Genomic DNA, 24,049 nt, shown 5'->3' with positions numbered 1-24,049 from the left:
GACATACCCCCAATGGGACACAATTACAAGAAAAAAAAACATATCAGGGGTTTTAACCCTTCACAACTATCTGAAATTTAAAAAAAAAACAAAAAAATTTTGGCTTTAAATCATGCTTTGATACACTCCACGTGAGCTGTACTGTCAGTCTCTGCACCCAGCAATCTGATATGACAGCAGAGAGCAATGAAAGTCAATGAAAGGGACTCACCCTGCTCTCCAGGTATGGGGAAGTAAACATCAAATCCGTCGGGCAGTTCCACAGATGTTAGGAACCGGACATGTCCAGTGTGACCCTGAGACAGACCCACCGGACACAATGGACCCTTCAGGGAGGTGGAGCCAGAAGAGATGGAGAGGGTCAGAACCACTCCAGCGCTGGTCCCGATCCACAAGAGATCCTTGCAAGCGAGCAACGCCGTGATGCGTAAACAAGCCGACTTGTGCTGGCGAATGATGGCGTCAGACCCTGAAGACATAGAACATCATGCGTGAAAACCTGCACTGATTACAGGCCTAATTCACAAAGGTTAGCACATATACTCTGTATGAACCTTTATTTTTGGACATGTCGTAAGTTTGTTTACAAAAAAAAGTTTTATTATAGGTAAAATGTTACAGATCAATACCAATGAGAAAAATGTTACATACTCAGCAGATGAGACAAAACAGTTGTAGGGGAACAAGTTCCAGTACAAAATTAATAAGATGTAAAAAGAAAGTGTAAGAAAATCATATGCCTAAGGTCAGCAATATAGTCATGTACATAGCAGTAATTGAAACGCTAGAGAGAAGCCAGTGCTACAAGGGATGTCTCACATCCATTGTTCTCATTTCACCTGAAATTTTGGGAAAATGTCATGGATAAGGTGACCAGCTTGCTCCATGAATTGAAATTTATCTCTGGAAACACTCTGTTCAAATGGGAGGTTAGAGTTAATGCACACGGACATATTTGCAGTCGTTATGGGTGTAAAGCATAAACTATGCTTATATATGCGGATTCCTTGAGCCCCAGCTGCTGCAGAACTCAGCCAATAGGAATGAATTACAATATATGCCATACACGGGGCGGACTGACCATTTGGAAACTCGGACACTGCCCGAGGGCCCAGGGTCAGTAGGGGGCCCCATGAGATGCCCCTGGTACCTTTCATAGGCTTTTTTGGGTGTGGTTTGAGTGTGGGTGAGGACACAGGGGGCCCCATGATCCCCTATTGCCCGGGGGCCCCATGAGTTGTCAGTCTGCCCCTGGCTGTACATGGATCTGCAGATGTAAACGCTGGTACTCAGGTTTACAGGCACACACGTATGGGTGTGTTTTCCTGAAAGCAAGATGGGAATATAAGCTCATACATGTGCGTCTGTAAACACAAGTACTGGCATTTACATGCATGTACTTGCATATAGTGTGATTTGTAATCCATTCCTATAGCAAGATTAAGCAGCAGCTGGGTCTCAAGGGTGCCACAAATACAGGCATATTTTATGCTGTACGTGCATACGCCTACAAATAAGTCCATGTACACGAGCCCGTCGTTTTTTCAAGTTGAAGCTTCTTATCTATTGAGCAGCCCCAATAATTTGGTGAATATTAGTTTCCTAAACTTGGATGGAACCATAGGAATTAGTAAAAACAAAAAGACAGTGAGCCATGATGGGAGCCAATGTGATGTTCATTATTCTGCACCAGAGAGGCTGTCCTAATGTGTGATCAGTTATGACCCAGGGCATTTGATAGTTTGGTTGAGGATACAAGTAAATGTGACAGCTAGCATTTTATGGCATGCTGGGAAAAACAATGGGGTTAGTTCCACTGAAGGGCTCCTTCACACCATGGTGCAGAGATGTCAGGTTTTCTGCACGCGTTCTGCAAGGGCACAACAAACTCAATTGTTCTCTATGTGCCCTGTTCACACCACAATACTAGTATCACGTGCAGAATTTTTCTGCGCAGGAATCAGCAATGTGTATACAGTTCACTGTAGTAGGCATGAAACTGATGTCTCTGCAAGTGAAATCTGCGTGTCAGTTTCCATCGCGTTTTCTGCACGTATCATGTGAACGAGGCCTAAATTTAGGTTTTTGGAATCAAATTGATGGGCTTGATTCAGTTTTAATCCTGTATTCTTAATGTGGAACTAAACTCTCAATCAACCGTTTTTATTCTTTATGCTACTAGCCTTAGTAAATTATTATTATTACTATTATTATTATTAATCACGATCTATATGGCGGCAACAGTTTGCAAAGCACTTTACAAAATGAGGGCAGACATTACAGTTACAATACAATTCAGTACAAGAGGAATCAGAGGGACCTGCTTATTACAGCTTACAATCTAAGATGGAGGGTCAAGCAATACAAAAGGTAATAACTGGGTGGATGAGCTGTTGGAGAAAGTAAAAACACAGTGTATTACTTAGAAGCAGATTCTTTAAAGAGAAGGGTTTTCCGGGATCATCTAAAGATGGATAGATTAGGAGATAGTTGGGACAGGTTGGGGTAGGGAGGTCCATAGGACGGGACAGACTCGGAAGAAGTCCTGGAGACAAGCATGGGAGAAGGAGACAAGGCAGCTAGAGAGAAGGAAGTCTTGGGAAGCACGAAGAGAATGATTTGGTTGGCATTTTTATACTAGGTTAGTGATGTAGCTGGGGGTAGAGTTGTGGATGGCTTTGTAAGTTGTTGTTAGTATTTTGAATATTAATGGTTGGGTGAGTGGAAGCCAATGGAGAGATTGGCAGAGACATTGCATTCATGATGGACTGAAGGGGGATAGCCTATGCAAAGGTAATCCAATGAGAAGGGAGTTGCAATAGTTGAGGCAAGAGATAACAAAGGAGTGAAATAGAAGTTTTGTGGTGTCGTTGGTTAAAAAGGGGCGTATTCTGGAGATGTTGCGGAGGTTGAGGCGGCATGATTTGGACAGTGATCGGATGTGGGTCAAAAAAAGACAGTTCTGAGTCCAGGGTTACCTTTTGCACTCTGGCATGCGGGGACAGATCTTGACAGAGAAATAAGGGGAAGGATATTTAGGAAGGTACAGTATATTATATTTGCTTCTTTTAGATTTCCTAATTTTTTTTTCTTTAGTTGCTTCCTGGTTTCTGGCCTAGAGCAAAATGATGTCAGATTCCAAAGAGTCTTCATGGGATTTTTTCCTTTCTTTTGGGGGGGGGGGGCTTTCTCAGCTAAGCACCCCCCCCCCCCATCTGCATGCCTGAGCTAAGGGCAGATGGATTCCAGGAAGTAAATGCTACATGAATCGTCTGAAGATGGCTGTGGTTAGAAATACTTGGAAGATGTTTTTCAAAGTGATTTCTCAACAAAACAAAGAACAGATATATTGATGGATGGGTGAGTTTGCTTTGAATATTAAAATTGAATGACAGCGTTCAGTCTGTGGTGCTCAGGCATAGAGTAGTTCTGCTTTAGGGGCCATATCACACTAGTAATGCTGCCAGCATCAAGATCACTATGCAGAACAGAGAACACAATGTTTCCACGCGTTGTGCCCTCGCTATCTGCTAATGGTTATCTTGTCGCTGACAGAAACAATGCAGAATGTCACTCTCCAGCAATGGCTCGCTCATCTAGATCACAAGGGAGAGACACAATGAACCAGGCTGGTATTTGCATAGTGACATTGCTACTGCCATGGGAAAACCAGATACTTTCCTCCTGTTCATTATAAATACTCTTAGATTGTAAGCTCCAAGGATCAGGGCCCTCCTAACCCTCTTGTATTGAACTGTATTGTTGCTGTATTGTCTCCTGTTATATTGTAAAGTGCTGAGCAAACTCTTGGCACGATATAAATTCTGTATAATAATATTTTTCTTTTAATTTTAAACTTCAAAGACTGCCTTTTACTTATATTTTACCTTCAAACCACAAGCACCCCAACAAGTAGTCGTGTTTAACTGGGTTACAATTTCTGCCTGCTATTACCTGCTAACATCTTGTGTACAGGCGGTGCAATATCCACCTCTGCCAATTGCTCAAATGTGGTAGCGTGATAAAGGCGGACCTGGGCACTACCCTGTAGAGCGATCCACATCCCCTGGTTGGAGCTGACCATACACGTCACGCAGCGGTTCTGGTCCTGTCCAATCTGGAACATGTGCTGTGACAGAAAAGGTAAAAATAATGTTAGTTTCTGTTGAGGAAGGCATAGCAAACTGGTGTGCTTTAGGCCACACAAGCAGTATGTATACAAGCAAAATTAAAAAAAAAAAAAAAAAAAAAAAAAAAAAAAGACATACAAGATGCAGATCGTCATAAGTCTTAACAGTTTTTTTTTTCTTGATTCCACCCAGTAACAATTTTTTTTTAACCTGTTGATCCTGACAGTAGATCTGTTATTTTTTCACTTCCTGTAACTAGCCAAGCTGTCCAGCAAAAAAAAAAAGGGCAGTGACATTTACAGCCAGTTCATGTCTCAGCTGCTAAATGATCAGATCAGTTGTCATTTACAGCCAGTTCATGTCTCAGCTGCTAAATGATCAGATCAGTTGTCAATCAACCAGCAGGGGTGCGGCATTGACTGTAGTAAAGGCAAAGGGAGAACACCATCCTGCAGAATTTGGAGCTGGTGATTACCCTATTAAAAAGAAAGGCCTCAGAAAAAAGGGGGCAGAAATATAGCAGGATCAACTGGCATAAATTAAACATTTAAATATACAGTAAACCCCAGAGCACTGGAATACCCCCAAAAATTACACCCAGGCTATAGATTGCTGCTGCGCACAGATAAACCAAAAATGAAAAAACAAAAAAACAGCGCAAACCAACACCCTGACAATCAATACCTTAAATGTCATACAGTATAAAAATCAATATAAATAAACTATAAAAGCTACAATTTCTGGGGAAATTGTGTGAAGTGTTCTTGCCTCCACCAGTAGTCTACAACTGGAGTGGGCGGAGTAACTGGGTGGAGTGGCTTGTCACTCTGCTGCCTGCTCACACACCTGGGTTCTTATGGCAACTCACTCTACAGCAAGGGCAGAGAAGAGCAGTTAAAAACAAACTGCTCCAACTTGCTCACTTCACTGGCGGTTGCCATCTTCAAATGGTTGTAGTTTAAAAATTATAAATCCTACACCGAAGAGCTTTATATTGTGAGAATCACAAGACCCAGACCTACATTTTGATGCATAGTATGTCTCTGAAATATTAAAAATGAAGGCACAGTCGCAGTTTAGAAATTGCCCTTCAAATTTGAGGTGACTAGAGTGGAGTTTCAATGAATGTCAATGGGCAGCGTGAGTTGCAAACAAATGGTCATATTGTGAAAACTATCAGGACTATGGCTTAGACGTGGACATTTTTAGCGGCAGCAGGGATAGCTGAACATTTGATATAAGATTTGTGTAGGTGGGCTTGAAAATGAGGGAGTGATGGCAGTTTAGAAATCATGTCCTGATTGTTCAGCTCCCACTCTAGCTTTTGTCAGCTCCCACTCTAGTTTTGAACATTCCGCCATTCATTCCTATGGGACCAATTTCACCACAAAAATGCCGATATTTCGTGAACCATTCGGCGAAACGTTCCACAAAGTAATAGCACCCCAATGGGGAACAATCCGCACATTTCGGTATATTACTGTCTATGTAGTGTAAAAACTGTGTGAGGAGTTAGGGTGGTAAATTTGGCTATCTCCTAGATTGTAAGCTCGAAAGAGCAGGGCCCTCGAACCCCTCGTGTAGTGTGTTGTTACTGTCTTGTCTCATGTTCTGTCCCCCTTGCTACTGTACAGTGCTGAGCATACCCTTTGGCGCTATATAAATACTGTATAATAATAATATAATAATAAGAATATATATGTGAGATAACAGTAAGTGGTCTTGCCATGCAAGAACACTTAATAACAATAAAAATATAAAATCATATAATTAAAGTGACCCCCCCAAAAATTCTCCATTCATATTAAAGTGTCCAAATAAATATAAATAAAGGAAAGTCCTTTCTCCCCAATTGTGAAAAAAACAGATATCCAAACAAGATAGTGCTTCTACCATTCACCAGTGAAAAACCAACATCACCCGCACTCACCAGATGATTGTGAGTAATGCACCTTTTAGGATGTTTTGGGATCCTAAGCCCTCTTTGAAGCCTTCAGGGCTCCTTCCCACCATATCGGATTAAGGGTATTTCTTCCACTCGCTCCTGCCTTCTCCTCTCACCAAACTCCACAGCAGTGCAAGGGAAAAAAGGAGTCCTGAAGGCTTCAAAGGGGGCTTAGGATCCCAAAACATCCTAAAAGGCGCATTACTCACCATCATCTGGTGAGTGCGGCTGATGTTGGTTTTTCACTGGTGAATGGTGGAAGCACTATCTCGTTTGGATATCTGTTTTTTTCACAATTTTTGGGGGAGAAAGGACTTTCCTTTATTTATATTTATTTGGACACTTTAATATAATTAGAGAATTATATTATTATATATTTTTATTGTTATTTATATTTTTATTGATTTTTACACTGTATGACATTTAAGGTATTGATTGAGTCAGGGTGTTGTATTTGTGCTGTTTTTTTGTTTTTTCATAAATTAAACATTTGCTCGCACCAATAATAAAAGACTTACCTCAACTACATTTACAAATGATGTGAAACCTTTCACCTCCCCCGATTTGACCAGCACTTTGCTCACCCTAACAGGTCACCTGCACTCCTCCTCCTCCTATTCCTTTCCTCCATTCCCAAAATCGCCTCCCTCTACCCCCCTACTCCCCCAAAACAGCTCTACATTGCTCCTTCACTTCTTTCTTCTCCCCACTATGGCTCTCACCACCTCCTCCTGATACTTCACTCTCCCGCCAACCCACACGCCACCACAGACAGATCCACATGCTCCTGCACATCCCGTTCCCATGCCACCTTCCTCACCCCTCTCCTTCTCCTAACTGCCGGGGACATCTTCCTGAACCCTGGCCCCCCACCTCCCCACTCCCCCTCTAGGCACCCTCCTGCTCCCGCCAGCCGCCGCAACTCCCTCAACCTTACACCCATCCCCCTCCTCCCCGCATCCACCCCTCCTCTCTCGGTTGCACTCCTGAACGCCCGCTCGGTTTGCAACAAGCTCACCAACATCCATGATCCCTTTGTCTCCCACTCCCTCAACCTCCTAGCGGTCACCAAAACCTGGATCCAAGCCACTGACTCCACCTTCCCTGCAGCACTCACCTACGGAGGCCTCGTCCGGACCCACTCACCCAGACCGAGTGGTCGCAGAGGTGGTGGGGTCAGCATGCTCCTGTCACTGCTGAGCACCTTCCAGGTCTTCCCTAACCCCCCCTCCCTATCCTTCTCCTCCTTCGAGGCCCACTGCATCTGGCTCTTCTCTCCCACCCCTCTGAGGATTGCAGTAATCTATCGGCCTCCTGGGCCCGTATCCCTCTTCCTGGACGACTTTGCCCCAACACAGACTATCCCCGCTTCAGTCTATCCTGAACTCAGCGGCTAGACTCATCCACCTCACCAACTGCTCCACTTCTGCCACCCCCCTCTGCCAATCCCTTCACTGGCTCCCGATTGCCCAACGCATTAAATTCAAACTACTCTGACATACATAGCCAAAGCCAAGCTGCCCCAAACTACCTCACTGACCTGATACCCAAATACCACCCTACCCGTGCCCTTCGCTCCTCACAAGACCTCCTACTCTCTAGCTCTCTGGAATCCTCCTCCCACGCCCGACTGCAGGACTTCTCCAGGACTTCCCCCATCCTCTGGAACTCCCTACCCCAATCCATCAGACTGTCACCTACCCTCCACACCTTCAGACGCACCCTGAAAACCCATCTCTTTAGGGAAGCCTACCCCACCCTCACCTAAGAGCCGTTCTCTTCCACTCCTCCTACCACTCCATCCTCCACAGCCACTTTCTCCTGTACCTATACCCCCTCCCTCCTAGATTGTAAGCTCGAAAGAGCAGGGCCCTCGTACCTCTCGTGTATTGTATTGTTACTGTATTGTCTCATGTACTGTCCCCCCACTTTAATGTACAGCGCTGAGCAAACCTTTTGGTGCTATATAAACACTGTATAATAATAATAATGGGAAGCTTGTTAATGAACTTTCTGTTTTAAGTAAAATTGGGCTAAAAGGCATTTAAAAAAAAAAAAGAAGCGAGTTGCTGTGTGCCTTAAAAAGCTCTACCACTGGATGCGAGTTCTCACATTATATATATATACATATATACATACATACACACACACATATACATATGCTAGTTGTAAAACCAGAATATTTAGGTAACCTACAAGTTTTTTTTTCCAACTGTAGGAAAATGCCGCTTAAAAACAAAATGGCCATCTCTATGCCCAGGTATTACACTGCTCATTCTTTCTGTAGCATTACAGGGTCCCCTTGTGTGGTAAGAACAAAAATGCTGAACAGTCAAATTTATGTGCCATATACTGTGTGAGATGTCTTGCCATAGCAGTCATTTCCAGAAAAAAAACATATCAAAATGGGAATAACTGTCCCAAAGTGTGATAACGTAACTTAATGAGGCAATTATGCTACTGTGCTCAGGTGATGTACAATTGTATTAGCAAACAACAAGTTAGATAAATAGGTTAGTATCTGTTAAATCTAAATTATGATTCGGCACTTATATTGATGGCAAGCTTGCAAAATATTTGGTTTTTATGATTAGTCATAATTAATATTAATATGTGTAAGTGGTCTTTGACAAATGGTAGTATTTACTATTCTTCAATTATAGCTGAGACCAAAAGATATACAAGTTAAGCTGAAATAGTATATACCAGTTGAAAGTTGAGTAGACTATATTTAGAGATATTTAGGCATAGAAGTATTTGGTAGTTATGTCAAGGTTATTAGAAGTGACTTACTATTACATTACGTATTTTCTGTGTATATTTAGTATACGTCATTAACATTGATACATTTACGTCATTAGCTTATAATATTGGTACATCAGCATACATATGTTCCTGTCCATCAAACATCATATGTTTAGCATCTTTACCTTATATGAAATGGCTTTGCTAAGCAGTAATACTTTCCATAGAAGGTATTCAGATCACTAACTATGACGTACATTTGCCTCTTAAAAGTGCATGAGACACAGACACTCGGGGGGCACACAATCTCGCTCACACACACAAGCAACATGACTCTTGCATACACACGTCTGAGAAGCTGCAACAGGTGCATACCGAGATCACTTCCAGCTACAATTTAGTCACATCCGGCTTCTCCTTCTTTACAAAGTCATTGAGAAGGACAGCATGGCAAGGACAGGACAGCCATGACAGATAATGGTGACTTTTTCTTTGAACTTTCGCTTGTCAGTTTTACAGTAGTTTTATCTACATGGAACTGTTCATAATACGCTTTACATTGTTTATTTGACACCATTGTGTGATAGAATAAAATCACACTTCATTTTTTTATTTCAATGGCTCTTTCATTCATAATCGCCTCAAGACACTAGAAGCAGTATTATATGTGTCTAAAAATCCAACAGTATCCAGTTGGGGTAAATTAGGAGAGTTTTTTATGCACATTATTCATGTATTTTAAGTGTCATTAAACGAAAATCATTACAAACCGTCAAAAAAAAAAAAAAATGTTATTACAAGGTAGGAATTTATGGTGCAAGAGGCATGCAAAGCCTCCTCTGCCTCTTCCCATATAAGTTTTCTATGTACACTGTGCAATGCATGCACCATGCAGTGTACACTTTTGGCTCATTCCCAGCATCTGTAAGAAAGCAAGGTGTAGGGAACAATGTAAATCCTTTATAGATGTGCAGTTGTTTCATCATCAGTGGCTTCTCAATGACTAAAAAATATCCCCGTAGGACCCAGAGAAACCATCAGTAAAGATAATGGTGGCAATGGTGACAAGTGCCTGGACACAAAATTGCTGGACCTTAAGTGTGACTGTGACTGGGAGTAAAAACCTGGTCACAGTATATATACAATGTGCTTAAAAAAGTTTAAAAAGGAGGGGCACAGATCTCAGGAATCCACACAATTTAGAAGGAAAGTCTTTATTGCTTGTTAACTATTTGCCCTCCAGAGGATTTACCCCCCTTCCTGACCAGGACTTTTTTTGCGATATGGCTCTGCATTATTTTAACTGACAATTGCGTGGTCATGCAATGCTGTACATAAATGAAATTTACGTCCTTTTCCCCCACAAATGGAGCTTTCTTTCGGTGGTATTTGATCACCTCAGCGATTTTTATTTTTTGCGCTATAAACAAAAAAATACCAACAATTTTGAATAAAAAACAATATTTTTGGCTTTTTGCTATAAAACATATCCAGTAAAAAAATTTAGAAAATAAAATGTCTTCATAAATTTAGGCCAAAATGTTTTCTGCCATATATCTTTGCTAAAAAAAAATCCAAATAGATGTATATTAATTGGTTTACGTGAAAGTTATAGCGTCTACAAATGACGGTATATATACTGGAATTTTTATAAAAAAATTTTTTTTTTTTTACTAGTAATGGGCGGTGATCAGCGACTTATAGCACGACTGCAGCAAGCGTTCTGACACTGGGTGGGAGCTGGCTAACTGCCACCGACATCCCCAGTGACACTAATACAGTGATCAGTGCTAATAAAAAGCTGACATTGTACTAATGACACTGGGCAGGAGGGGGTTAACATCTGGGGTGATCAAAGGATTAACTGTGTGCTCTTTTACATTACGTGCATTACGTGTGGTGTTTTACTAGGAAGGCATGCTGCTTTGTATTTCTCTGCTGTACAGAGAATTACAAAGCAGCATGTCTATGCTGACAGGAGAGAGACCTGTGTTGTTTACACACAGGTCTCTCCCGTCAGCTCTGCCGACAACTGCAGAGTCCTGGCCGAGAATTGCCGGCCGGGATCCGGTGACTGACATGCTCAGCAGCCAATAGCGGCGTGGATAGGGTGGCGTGAGCGCCCCTTACCTGGAAATGCAAATCACGTATATATACACGTGATTTTGCGTATAACTGGAAAGCAAAAATAAACGTGCAGTACATCTCTGCAATACATGAACATGATCACAAGGGTTTATCCCTTTAAAGCTCAAGTGAACCTTCAATTTTAATCAACTAAATACATTCCATGTGACTGATGTGAATGTACAATATATATGTAAAAGCGCTGCATAAATTGACGGTGCTATACAAGTACCTGAAATAAATAAATAATGTGCATTGAAAGGTGTTCAGGGTCCTTTGTTTTCTTTCTAAAGCAGCCACAGCCTGAAAAGAAAAAAAAAAAAAAACTGTCCCCTGCCAGCATGTTGTAGAGAATAAGTGTTTTGGAAGCAGTGGTCTCTCTACAGAGGTCCAACACACCCCTATAGCTCTGCAATCAGCAATGATTAGGCTCCCAGCTGAGGGGAGAGCTCCGACTCCGAAAGATGCATATCAGACCTCTGCATAGAAACCACTGCTTCCACACAGAGAGCAAGAGTCTTTCTTTGTAGAAAGCTGGCAGGCGACAGGTTTTCTACTTTGTGGCTGATTTTTAAAGAAAATAAATTACACACCTTTTGTTTTGCTGCACCTGGAATGTATCTATCTAACTTAAACTGAATGTTCAATTGGGCTTTAGAAATTCTGCAAGTACGGATAAGTATCTGTTGATTTCCCAGAAATGCATTCAATGCAGAATCCCCAAATGAAAAAGTAAACAGCAGACCAACCTCCTGAAGCAGGGATGAGGTGTTGAAGATGGTGACCCTGTTCTGACATCCACACCAGAGTTTTCCAGAGACGGACACCATTTTGGTGACAGGGTTTCCAGGAGAACCTAAAGAAATAGTTTTGGAGTTCTGAGGGTCCCAAAAACTTCCTGGAAAACAGAAGACACAAGAGGTCAAAGAAGACATGAACAGAATTGGACCTATTTATTTCAAATAGATGTATTCCTAGTCTCCGCATATCCACAGACATATATACTATATGTTCCTGAAGATCTATGGAGGGTCTGTTCGTAATTTTAATATGATGTGACATTTATGCAATAAAATTTATGTGGTATTGAAGAACTTCCTATTGCTGTTTGTGGTGGCATTATCCGGAGTCATTGAGAACATGACCGGATGAGTTTTTACATGAACTTTATCAGTATAATCTGTTCAGCTTTGGAGGGAATCTATATGGTAATGGAGGAGGAATTTCCCACTTGCTAAGTTTGAAAAGCTGTTTTTGGATTGGGACTTGCATGCTTGTTATATCCATGTTCTGGTAAGAGTGTTTTATCCTTACACTTAGAAGTGGACACGTGTTTACATGGTTTGCACACGGCACGAGAGTGTTTATAGCAGTTTGCACAGCTCACATTATACTCACCTGCATGAGTCACCACGTGTGGTTTAGTGTGATTCACATGCGTTTTGCAGTGATGTTGATATTACCTTATGCGTTTTTATGGTATCACACTATGTGAGTTCTCTCTTTTTTTGAGGTTCGATCTCCATAATCACTGGATCTACATTCGGCTGGAAGCCTTTTTGCGGACTGTCTTTCTGGAGGATTTTTGTCTACTCTGTTTATTTTATTTGATTATATTTTATTTTTTATTGTGGACAATATAATTTTTGGACAGTGGTATTTATTAGTGTTATTTAGTATATTAGCACTTTATATATATATATATATATATATATATATATATTTGGATGATACACTTTTTGGGGTGAAAAGTGTTTAGGTGCAATTGGGGAATTATTTAAAGGGTACACTGTTCATTTTTTGTTATATATACTATATGGTAAAACATTTTTGGACACTTAACCCACACACTTATATGAGCTTTCGGTTATCTCATTCCAAAACCAAGGGCATTAATATGACACCGGCCTTCGTTTGTGGCTATAACGGGCACCAATTTGTGAGAAAGGATTTTCACAGGATGTCGGAGTGTCTATGTGGAGATTTATGCCCATTCACTCAAAAAGAGGTGAGGTGCTAATATTGGATGAGAAGAACTGTCTGTTGATGGATTCATCTATTGGGTTGAGGTCAGGGTTCTGTGCAGTCCATTAGGGTTCCTCCACACCAAACTCACCATACCATGTTTTTATGGAGCTAGAAATCTACACAGGGGTACAGTCATGCTGGAACAGAAAAGGGACTAACCTAAACCGCTAACATATGGTTGGAAGCATACAATGGCTTAAACTGTCTTTGCTGCAGAATTAACAAAACCCCTACTGGAAACATCTGAACTCAATACATGGGTATACAAACTTTTGGCCGTATAGTGTTTTTAAATGAAATTTCTTCTTATTTGGACTTTAGAAGGTGGTGTTGAATGGGCTTCCTTTGTTATCTGTCAAACTAAGTACTGTGGAAATGGTTTGTTTAATGGACATGCTGTAAATGTCCATTTGAAAAAAAAAAGAAATACGGGCATTTGAATCATTAAAGTGGAAGTACAGTCCATTTTGTAAGTAGTACCTACAGGCAAGTCTAGAATAAGGCTTTCCTGCTGGTACAGTGATTATCTCCTTGCACAGTTTAGGAGATATTTACACAGCATGCAGATGGTGGTGTCACCCGTGCGTGCGCTCTGATGGGACAGCACAGCGTGCCGGACCTTCAGAGCTCCGTGCCGCAGCAGAGGGCTCCCACATGCATGTGCGGGCGTGATGTCATCATGGCTCTGGCCATTCAAACCACCAGAGCCCGCGAATCTGGAAGGTAAGACCAGCACCACCAGGGAGCCGTGACAGTGCGGTGTTGGAGGGCTCTGTGTACAGGCAAGTCTGTCACAATGTACTAGTATGTGGTGCATACTAGTACATTGTGACCTAAACCTGCAGGGGGCCCATTTTTTTTTTTCTGGGCAGTTTACTACTACTTTAAGAGCCCAATTTCTCCCTGTGCTCATCAATAGAAAATCTGAAACAATCAAGCACAGGTCAGATGCAACTAAGAGGTGCTAACAAGTGCAAACTGAATGCACCTAAAAGCATGCTGCATTTGCCCATTTAAAGTGGAACTTTACCCATAACAACTTGATAAAAAATAATGTTCTTTAGGAAGGAACATATATTCCAAATTAATAAATATGCTACCAAAATTAGTGTGTGCTGTAAATTGTCTCCAGCATTGTTCATGCTTCTTTTTGCTAAAGGCTGCCATTTTGCTGAAGCCCACAGCCCCTGAGCAGCAGTAAATCTTTAGGTTGTCAGCAGATCAGTCTCTACAAATTTGGCAGTGCCTAAAAATAGAGAGCAACTGAGCACGGGCAGAGCAGAATGAGACAGTGTATTGCTGGATTTTAAACAGTATCGACACTTATTTTTAATGTTTTCCATAGCTATACCTGCAAAAGGGGCCAGCCTGAAGTGAACTTTAAAAAAACTCCTACCCAGTGGCGGACTGACCATTTGGAAACTCGGGCACTGCCTGAGGGCCCGGGGTCAGTAGGGGGCCCCATGAGATGCCCCTGGTACCTTTTTCATAGACTTTTTTGAGTTTGGGCAAGGACACAGGGGCTCCATGATCCCCTATTGCCCGGGGGCCCCATGAGTTGTCAGTCCGCCCCTGCTCCTACCCTGTACAGACTGTACCATCCAGTAGGGCCTGGGCACACATGCACCTTGCCGCTTACCTCTCCTCCATCTTGCCGTCATCAAAAACAGAGACAGAAGAGCAGACTTCAAGTTCAGCCCATTACCAAGTAAGACTTGGAGCCATATCACTCATTCTGTATGTGAATCAAATCTCCTTAATGTCTATCAGATTTGGGGAGAAGAGAGAACTGCAGACACAGACTGAGCTCCCTTGTGACATTCATTGCTATGGTAATGTTTTTGTTATTAAAGGCTATAGACTGTTATAATTCATAAATTATATCGATTTTTATATAAATGTGTCAAGCTATCAGCTTACTGAAAAAAAAAAAACTGCGAAACCAAACATTTCTGTACAATTTATAACTATATGTGCACATGGGAAAAGTCATATCTATCCATTATACATGCAGGCTCTGCTTTCTGCTTTTTCATGATAGCCATACAGCATTTCTCTTTCAGTGTAGGTCTATCAGTCATGCTTGACTGAATAAAATGCACTCAATGCCTGCTGGGCTGCTGATCAGGGAGGCTGACTGTCTAAAGCCAGCAATAGATGAATCAGCCGAGTTTCAATAAATACATTCCTTCTGTACTAAAAGTATTGTAATTGTAGTGTCTCCCTTTTATTGTAAAGCGCTGCGCAAACTGTTGGCGCTATATACATCCTGTATAATAATAATAGTCTATGGGCAGGCTGGTTGTACTGAAGTCGACTTCAGTACAATCAGCCTGACGGGTTGTTTCTTTTGATCACTGCCTGTGGCTTTAGCCACCAGTAGTGATCATTGTGTTCTGCTGTCTGTACACAATAGAGCTGCAGGAGGGATTCCCCCATCAACACGGACTGTGTTGATGGTGGAATTGATCAGTTTTCTTTCCTGCAATCAATGGTTGCAGAAAAGAAAGTTGTATAATGTATGGCCACAGTCAAATAGACAACTAGCTGTGGAAGGGAAAAATTTCTACCTTGACCGCCCAGGTGCCCATTGCATCTATCCCACTATCATCCCCTACTATGGGTCCTTTCAGTGTCCGAGGTCCATTTGAAATGGCAGATTACATGCGGATAGTATGTGCGTTCCTGGTCCGACATCAGAGGAAACCACACCATGCCAAGATGGAACATACAGGCTGAGGGTGACACTTCCATTCTGGTACAGTGGTTTCCCTGCAAGGACTCTGTCTTTTCCCTCACCTGCCTCTCTCTGGTAAACAATCAGATCTCCATTTGCCAGCGACACAAACACTTGGTTGTCCAAATATCTGCGAAAGCAAAAAACACAGCTTAGGTTGAGCAGCCAACTGAGTATTACGGAGTTACATTAATATGAAATACAAGGGGTGGGGGGAGCTGGGAAATACCCCGCTACCCCTGACACTCACAGTATACACATGACGGACGCTGTGTGCTGCATCTTCATGCTGTTCTTGCGGTTGCGGATGTTGTCAGAGGACTGATAGACGTGAATGCTGCAATGCAAAGATAAAAATTGTCATGCTTTTTGAGACAACAGTTGCAATTCATATATGGTTACTCTTTTACCCGACAAAGGAATTGTAAGTCTGTACAGCCAGCCCTGTGATTTACACACATTTTTCACACCGCTTACTCAGATCCTCATAGTACCCAATTATGGGCCCCTTTATTACTATGTGCATGTTGATGTTCAGGTTTTTAGCAAGATGATGCATATTACATTGCACTGCTTATTCATTTTCAAAAGGGCCTAACATGCTTCAATGGTCCAAACATATTTGGCTAATTTTTTTTTCCAACGTACTATAAGGCAATGCATATGCTCTTTAAAGACAGAAGTATTTGTTATGGCTGTGTATACATGCTCTGGTACCACTGTAAATGAATGGCAGCACCTCACAGAGTTCTCACATGGCCCCTTTTTATCTTCCAGGTTCAGCAATTCAGCTTCCTGTGTCACCTCCAGCCTCCTGGATGGACAGTAAATCAGCATCATCACCTCTCTAGCCAGGGAACGACTGGGAAGATTATATAGCAGTGACCAGGGCTTTTTTCCAGCTGGAACTTGGTGGAACTCCGCCACCGCCACCTTTGGCTGAGGCTCTCTGATTCCTGCTCACTTCTGTTACAGTATTTATAAAGCGCCAATAGTTCACTCAGCGCTGTACATTCACAATGGGAGACAATACATGGGACGGTACAATAATACAGTGCGATACACGAGGGGTTCGAGGGCCCTGCTCCTTGGAGCTTACAATCTAGGAGGGAGGGGATAGTGGTACAGGAGGAAAAGCTGTGGGGGATGAAGTGGTAAGAAGAGTGGAGGAGATCGGCAATTAGCAGGGGGTGGGGTAGGCTTCCCTGAAGAAGTGGGTTTTCAGGGTGCGCCTAAAGGAGAGGAGATTAGGTGATAGTCTGATGGATTGGGGTAGGGAGTTCCAGAGGATGGGTGATGTCCTGGAGGCGAGCATGGGAGGAGGAGACCAGGGAACTGGAGAGTAGGAGGTCTTGTGAGGAGTGAAGAGTACGTGTTGGGTGGTATTTGGATATCAGGTCGGTGATGTAATTTGGGGCAGTATTATGGACAGCTTTGTACGTCAGTGTAAGCATTTTGAATTTGATCCGTTGGGCAATCGGAAGCCAGTGGAGGGATTGGCAGAGGGGGGTGGCAGAAACGGAGCGGTTGGTAAGGTGGATGAGTCTGGCTGCTGTGGATATGCAGGTGTTGGCTCTCATAGGCGGCTGCTAACAAAATACAATATCTAAACTGTGATGCTACCTTCTTCTAGTGGTATACACAACTACTATTTACAGTTAGGCCCACATATATTTGGACACAGGCACAATTTGCATACTTTTGGCTCTGTATTCCACCAGAATAAACTAAAACGAAACAATTCAAATTAATTTGAAGTGCAGACTTTCAGCTTTAATTCAAGGGGTTGAACATAAATATCTAAGTACAAATTTTAGGAACTGCACCCATTTTTATACACAGTCCCTCCATTTTCAAGGGATCAAATGTAATTGGACAAATGAATATAATCATAAATAAAATGTTAATTTTGAATATTTTGTTGAGAATCCTTTACTGGCAATGTCTGCCGGAAGTCTGGAACCCATGGACATTGGGGAAGCTGTTGATGAATGCAGAATTGGTCGGGCTTCCCCAGCCTTGTTTTGGAGCTGCACAACCTTTCATTCACTGGTGGTCGCTTCTTCTGGTTTTGATTTCATCTACTCGCCACCGGCCTGGGTCCTAGAGCGCAAGAGAAATCGTATTTTACCCATGGACATTACCAAAGACTGGGTTTCCTCTTTTCTGATGCTTTGCCAGGCTCTAACTGTAGCTGTCTTCAGCTCTTTGTGGGTCTTTTTCCTTTAGTTTTCCCTTCAGCAAGTGAAATGCATGCTCAATTGGATTAAGATCAGGTGATTGACTCGGCCATGTCAGAATATTTTACTTCTTTTCCTTCAAAAGCTCCTGGGTTGCTTTTGCAGTGTGTTTTGGATCATTGTCCATCTGTACTGTGAAGCTCTGTCCAATCAACTTTGCTGCATTTGGCTGAATCTGGGCTGACAGTATATCTCTAAACACTGCAGAATTCATCCGGCTGCTTCTGTCTTCTGTCACATCATCAATAAACACCAATGACCCAGTGCCACTGGAAGCCATGCATGCCCATGCCATCACACTGCCTCCACCATGTTTTACAGATGACGTTGTGTGCTTTGGATCATGAGATGTTCCAAGCCTTCTCCAAACATTTCTTCCCGTCATTCTGGTACAGATTAATCTTAGTTTCATCTGCCCAAAGAATGCTTTTCCAGAACTGGTCTGGCTTTATTAGATGTTTTTTGGCTAATCTGGCTTTTTTATTCTTCAGGCTTATGAATGGTTTGCACCTTGTGGTGAATCCTCTGTATTTGCTCTCGTGAAGTCTTCTCTTAATTGTAGACTTTGACAATGATACGCTCACCTCCTGGAGAGTGTCCTTCACTTGTCTGGATGTTGTGAATGGGTTTTTCTTTACCATAGAAAGGATCCTACGATCATCACCGCTGTTGTCTTCCGTGGACGTCCATGCCTTCTTATGTTGCTGAGCTCACCAGTGCGTTCTTTCCTCAGAAAGTACCAAACTGTTGATTTGGCCACTCCTAATGTTGCTGCTATCTCTCTGGTGGATTTGTTTCACTTTTGAAGCCTTACAATGGCCTGTTTCACTTGCATGGACAGCTCCTTTGAATGCATGATGTAGGTTCACAGCAATAAGATTCCAAATGCAAATACCACACTTAGAATCAACTCCAGACCTTTTACCTGCTTAATTGATGAAGAAATAATGAAGGAGTAGCCCACACCTGCTCAAGAAACAGCTTTTGGTTAAATTGTCCAATTACTTTTGGTCCCTTGAAAAAGGGGGAATGGCTACTCTTAAGTGCTAATTCCTAAACCCTTCCTCCAATTTGGATGTACATACCCTCAAATTAAACCTGAGAGTATGCACTTCCAGCCCATATCCATTATATAACTAGAACTTGAATATGTTTTGGTAAATACCTGAAAAAAACTAAAATTGTGCCTGTGTCCAAATATATATGGACCTAACTGTATATGTGAAACAAATATAGGAAATTAACAGGCACTACCACAACTTAAAAGCATAACATGTGAAACATATATGTTTTCTTTATAAAGTCCACCGCACCAAAGTGCAACAAATCTTCAAGTGCTTCTTGTGTTTCAAACAAAATATTGTGTCTGTGCCACCAATCTCCACACCACCATGAGAAAAACTCACCAGCACTCCAGTGACCCTTACTTTACTAAAGGTCAGACAGTGCTTGTGGGTTTATTTACTCCTCCAACCTTAATGGTCATCTCTGTTCTCTTCACTCTCTTGTAGATCCTCGTCTCCATGGAAATGAGCTGTACCACCAAAAAAACCAAAAGAAGGACTATAGGGATTGCGATAGCTATCCAGGCTGTACACAACTGTGCCAGTTCGGGCACAGTATATATGAGTGCAATATTTTTTACCTTTATGTGTGTTGATGAGAAATAAAAAATACTACACTTATTAAGTGAATTTCCTTTAATTCCAACTAGAGAACACTAGAGTGTGCTGGACACAAACACTGTAGCATCTGCCGATAATAGATCTTTTTGGGCAGTGACAACAGTATCTCAGCTGAACAGAAACACTCCGCCTGTCTTGCAGAAGCTCAAGGTAGAAGGAGATCTTCACTCTAGAGAAGGGGTGGGCAAACTGTGGCCCTCCAGCTGTTGTGGAACTACAAGTCCCATCATGCCTCTGCCACTGGGAGTCATGATGCAACTATCAGTCTTTCAATGCCTCATGGGACATGTAGTTCCACGACAGCTGGATGGCCGCAGTTGCCCACCACTGCTCTAGAGTATCAGACCATAGTGGTAGGGGATAAACCTGCCTAAGTTCAAAATGAGCAAACCATATTGGGGGCCGTGTTATTCTTTAACCACTTCCAGGCCGGACACTTTTACCCCCTTCCTGACCAGGGCAATTTTCAGCTTTCAGCACTATCACACTTTGAATGACAATTGCGCGGTCATGCAACACTGTACCCAAATTAATTTTTTACCATTTTTTTGAGACAGATAAAGCTTTATTTTGGTGGTATTTATTCACCGCTGGGATTTTTATTTTTTTGCTATGTAAATGAAAAAGTCCACAAATTTTGAAAAAAAGTGTTTTTTTTATAACATTTTGCAAATAAATAATATTTCATCATAAATCTTTGCCAAAATTTATTCCATTATCCTTTTAGTAAAAAAAAAAAAAAAAAATCCAAATTAGTTTATAACCAAAAATTCTAATTTTTCAAAATTTTTTTTTATATTTTTATTTGATTTTTTTATATTATTATTTTTTATTTATTTATTATTTTTTTACATACTCTCACCCTAGCAGTACAGTGTCACCATGGTGACCCTGTACTACTTGTGGGGGGTGATGAAGATTTTTTTTTTTATACACCGATTGCTTTTACACCCATATAGGATGTAAAAGCAATCATTTCTCTTTCTCTCTGTGTGCATTCTTGCACTCATTGAGAAGTACTGAGTGAGCTGTGATTGGTCACAGCTTGTCACATGGTACAAGGCTGTTGTGAATAGCCTTGTACCATGTGACCTCTGTGTTCATTCACAGATTTCACTAGTAAGCAATGATATCACAAGTGACATCTTGCTTACTACTTTGCATGTGATCACTGATTGGCCAATCAGTGATCACATGATCGGGACCTCGTACAGAGGTCCTGTCTGACGATCGGTGTTTCACTGTGTCCGCAGGACACAGCGGGCACCAGATCGCGGTGCTGTGCGCTCCCAGGGAGCGCGCACAAGCAGGGTGCGGGGAGGCCGTTTATAAACGGCCACCCGACCCTGCAGTGCCACCGCCGTTTATATGCAACGACCGGTCGGGAAGTGTTTAAAGCAATTCTGTGACTAAAATAAAAGGCCAATACAGGGTTAGTAATACCTAAAGTATAACTAAAGGCAAACCATTTTTGTTTGGGATGGAGTGGAGATGGATTAGAACACCTGTCAGTTATTATTGCTGTCTGTGTACCCCGTTCACCCTCCCGATTTGTCCTGTTTACCGTTAATACTGAAAGTGGAGCAGAGGCACAGAGCAATCTATGGCTGGATGATGATGTTTAAAGCAAAGAACACCAGAGGAGATTCCAAATTTAAAAGAAATTGTTCCGGAGAGGTATTCTGCCTTGCAGAGAAAGAACACCGACGAGGAGCTGAGGCAATAAATTTGTTCATTTCAAAGAGCTGCTTAAAAATCTGAGGAAGCAAAGTGACATCCGCTATTGGGATCAAGGATCAGCTGCAGTGGAGTTAGATCTGCATATTATGTGCTGAGTGCAGTATGACCATTTATAATAAAATGGTCCAACTGGTCTGGTAAGAGGCCCTTTTATACAGTGGTGGACCTTTTCTCATTGGCTGCACATTGTTTGCCATTAACACAGGATTGTTACGTAGATCTTTTGCACCTGTTGATTGGAGCTTTCTTGGGGAAGAGGAGCTTCAATAAAGAGACACTGTATTTGAACGTTTTTCCATATGAACACTTTTTGTGGCATTTTATTATTTAAACGTATCACATATTGTGGCACATATTTTCTATAGACACTTTCTGTGGTATTTAATTTTTTTTTTATTAAATTGTATCACTTATTGAATCACATACTTTCTCACATAATTGTTTAAGTCATTGATTGATTTATTGAGTTATTGATTTTAGTGCTGCTTTTTTTGTTTTATACATTTTGTCTGGTATCACAGTTATAGTGGCGGCTTGTTTATATGAATTTACTCCTTAGCGTGGATTTACTCTTTGGTTACTATTGCATTCTTCTGAATTATAACACACAAACGTAACAAACAAAGCGGAACCGCCATACCTGACAAAAGAACAATATCTACCTTACTTCATACTTGTACAAGAACAAAGACAGGTCCCATTTTTACTTATACACATAATGTATAATGAATTGATTTGATGTCTCTCACCAGCCATCCTCAGTGCCTAGCCACATAGAGCTCTGATAGGCCTCGGGGTCGATGCTCATGAGGTCCTCAAGACTGCCCCGTGTGAAGGAGTTGCGACTGGACCTCCTCACTGCTCGCCCCTCAGTAGGGCTCTCACTCTCCCGGTTCTGGTTGAAGTTGGTGGGAATTGGAAGAAACCCGGATTCTTGCTCCTCCTCCGAGCTGGTGGTCTCGGCTGTGGTGTCCTTGGCACTCGGCATTTCTTCATCTGGGGAACAGGAGCTCATTAGATGCAGACACACATTTACTTCAAAGTCTCTTTACAGAGGTCTTATGCCCCAGGGATTTTGCTGATTGCAGCTCTATAGGTATAGGACTCAGTAAGAGGAGTGTTGAGCCTCTGCACAGAGGCCACTGCTTCCACATAAAGAGCAAAGTTTCCACTCTGCAGCATGCTGGCAGAAGACATACTTTTCTACTTGTGCATTTTTTTCTTTTAAAGCACCTGAAATGTATTTAGCCAATTCAAACTGAAGGTTCAGTTGGGCTTTAACAATAACTCTAAAGCCTCAATCACAACATATGAGGAGAAAAACTGATGCTCAGATTTTACTTGAAGAAACATCAGTTTACATCAGTTTTCATACGGGTTTCAGTAAGTTTTATATATGTTGCAGATTCCGGTTCGGAAAAAAATCTGCACGTGATACTAGTGTTGTGGCGTAAACAGGACGCATCAAAAACACATTTTTTTTTTTTTGTGCCCTTACAGAACATGTGCAGAAAAACTCACGTCTCTGCATATGGTGTGACAGAGGCCTTAGACTAATTTGCATTCCTAAATCATTTTTATACATATATTGTTTTTTTTATGGCACACTAATTTAGTAAAAAAAATCCTGGTCTGTTGTCAGCTGAGAATGCACGTAAAGGTAACATTATTTAATGGAACATAAATATACATGAAATACTGTATTTATAAAACATTTGTTTAAACAGTAAGGTGAAGTAGAACTTACTGCCGAAGCTGGAGGAAATGGTAGAGCGGCTGGCCTGACTCTGGAGGGTTCCCGAGGGGCTAGGAGAGGACTCGTCATCGGTGTCGTCACTATCAAATGGCACCAAATCTCGGCTGGCACTGTCTGTGTGTTCGGAGAGTTCCAAAGATGAGCCAGAGATAGAGATATGGAGGCACTGCTGGGATGCCGGTTCATCCAGAGAGTTCTGTGGGAGACGCTCTGACGTCTGGTTGGTTATAGCTGCCGGCCTGTCTCTACTTAAGAGAAGATGTTGTTAATAAGATACCTTCAACATCTAATATGAATTTTCAGTAATGCATTCAAGGTGACCACAACACTGTTTTTTAAACTGTATGACTCAAACAGCACCACATTTCCTGAAGCCCTATTTATCACTTGTGCGAAGTACACATTGGAAGAAAAAAAAAGATGCCAAAAAGGTATACAGACATCTAGAAATTCCAGAACATTCCTGTCTTTGGCCAAATGCCCGGCTGCTCTGACAAGGTGAAGAACTGACACTTCCAGATGGTGCCCCCTCCCCAGCACCCTTGTTTCTCAATATTACTGCTGGCTCATCACTACAATAGATGGCCTTGTTAGCCAATAAAAATGTATGTGAGGTGAAGAGAGTGGACAGGCTTTGCCAACATAAGGCAGAATCTATGTTCAGGTAGAGCCACTGATTGGCTGGCTGTGCTTGAAAGATGGTGAGTTGATCACCATTTGGGTTCCAGCAGGTGGAGGGAGCCTAAAGCAGCTGACAGGTAAAATGCATATAAACCCAACAAAAAAAAATATATTGCAAGTTACTAGTCATCAGATGTGTAGGATGCATACATTTGTCTTCCTTTTTTCTTTGTTTTCACCTAGTACTCAATATACTGTATACAAAGTGTGTTAAGCCAGCCAGATGGTTCGAATC

At 41.9% G+C, this 24,049-nt stretch overlaps 1 protein-coding gene across 1 annotated transcript in view; it reads right to left on the bottom strand.

Moving 5' to 3' along the window:
* LOC149447669 (rho guanine nucleotide exchange factor 17-like) overlaps nt 1-24,049 on the bottom strand; it is a gene marked incomplete at its 5' end in the record, with an annotated part of 60,666 nt that overhangs the window by 16,298 nt on the left and 20,319 nt on the right. The window contains 7 exons of the mRNA XM_089652237.1: nt 212-469; nt 3,955-4,129; nt 11,697-11,845; nt 15,775-15,842; nt 15,963-16,049; nt 22,127-22,373; nt 23,125-23,378. Of these exons, the coding sequence (XP_089508363.1) occupies nt 212-469; nt 3,955-4,129; nt 11,697-11,845; nt 15,775-15,842; nt 15,963-16,049; nt 22,127-22,373; nt 23,125-23,378 (1,238 nt within the window). The remainder of the gene's footprint in view (nt 1-211; nt 470-3,954; nt 4,130-11,696; nt 11,846-15,774; nt 15,843-15,962; nt 16,050-22,126; nt 22,374-23,124; nt 23,379-24,049) is intronic.

This window comes from Staurois parvus, unplaced genomic scaffold (assembly GCF_062004578.1).
Source record: "Staurois parvus isolate SC_StPar_1 unplaced genomic scaffold, SC_StPar_1.0 ptg000677l, whole genome shotgun sequence".
Lineage (NCBI taxonomy): Eukaryota > Metazoa > Chordata > Amphibia > Anura > Ranidae > Staurois > Staurois parvus.
This window is presented reverse-complemented; position numbering and strand designations above follow the sequence as displayed.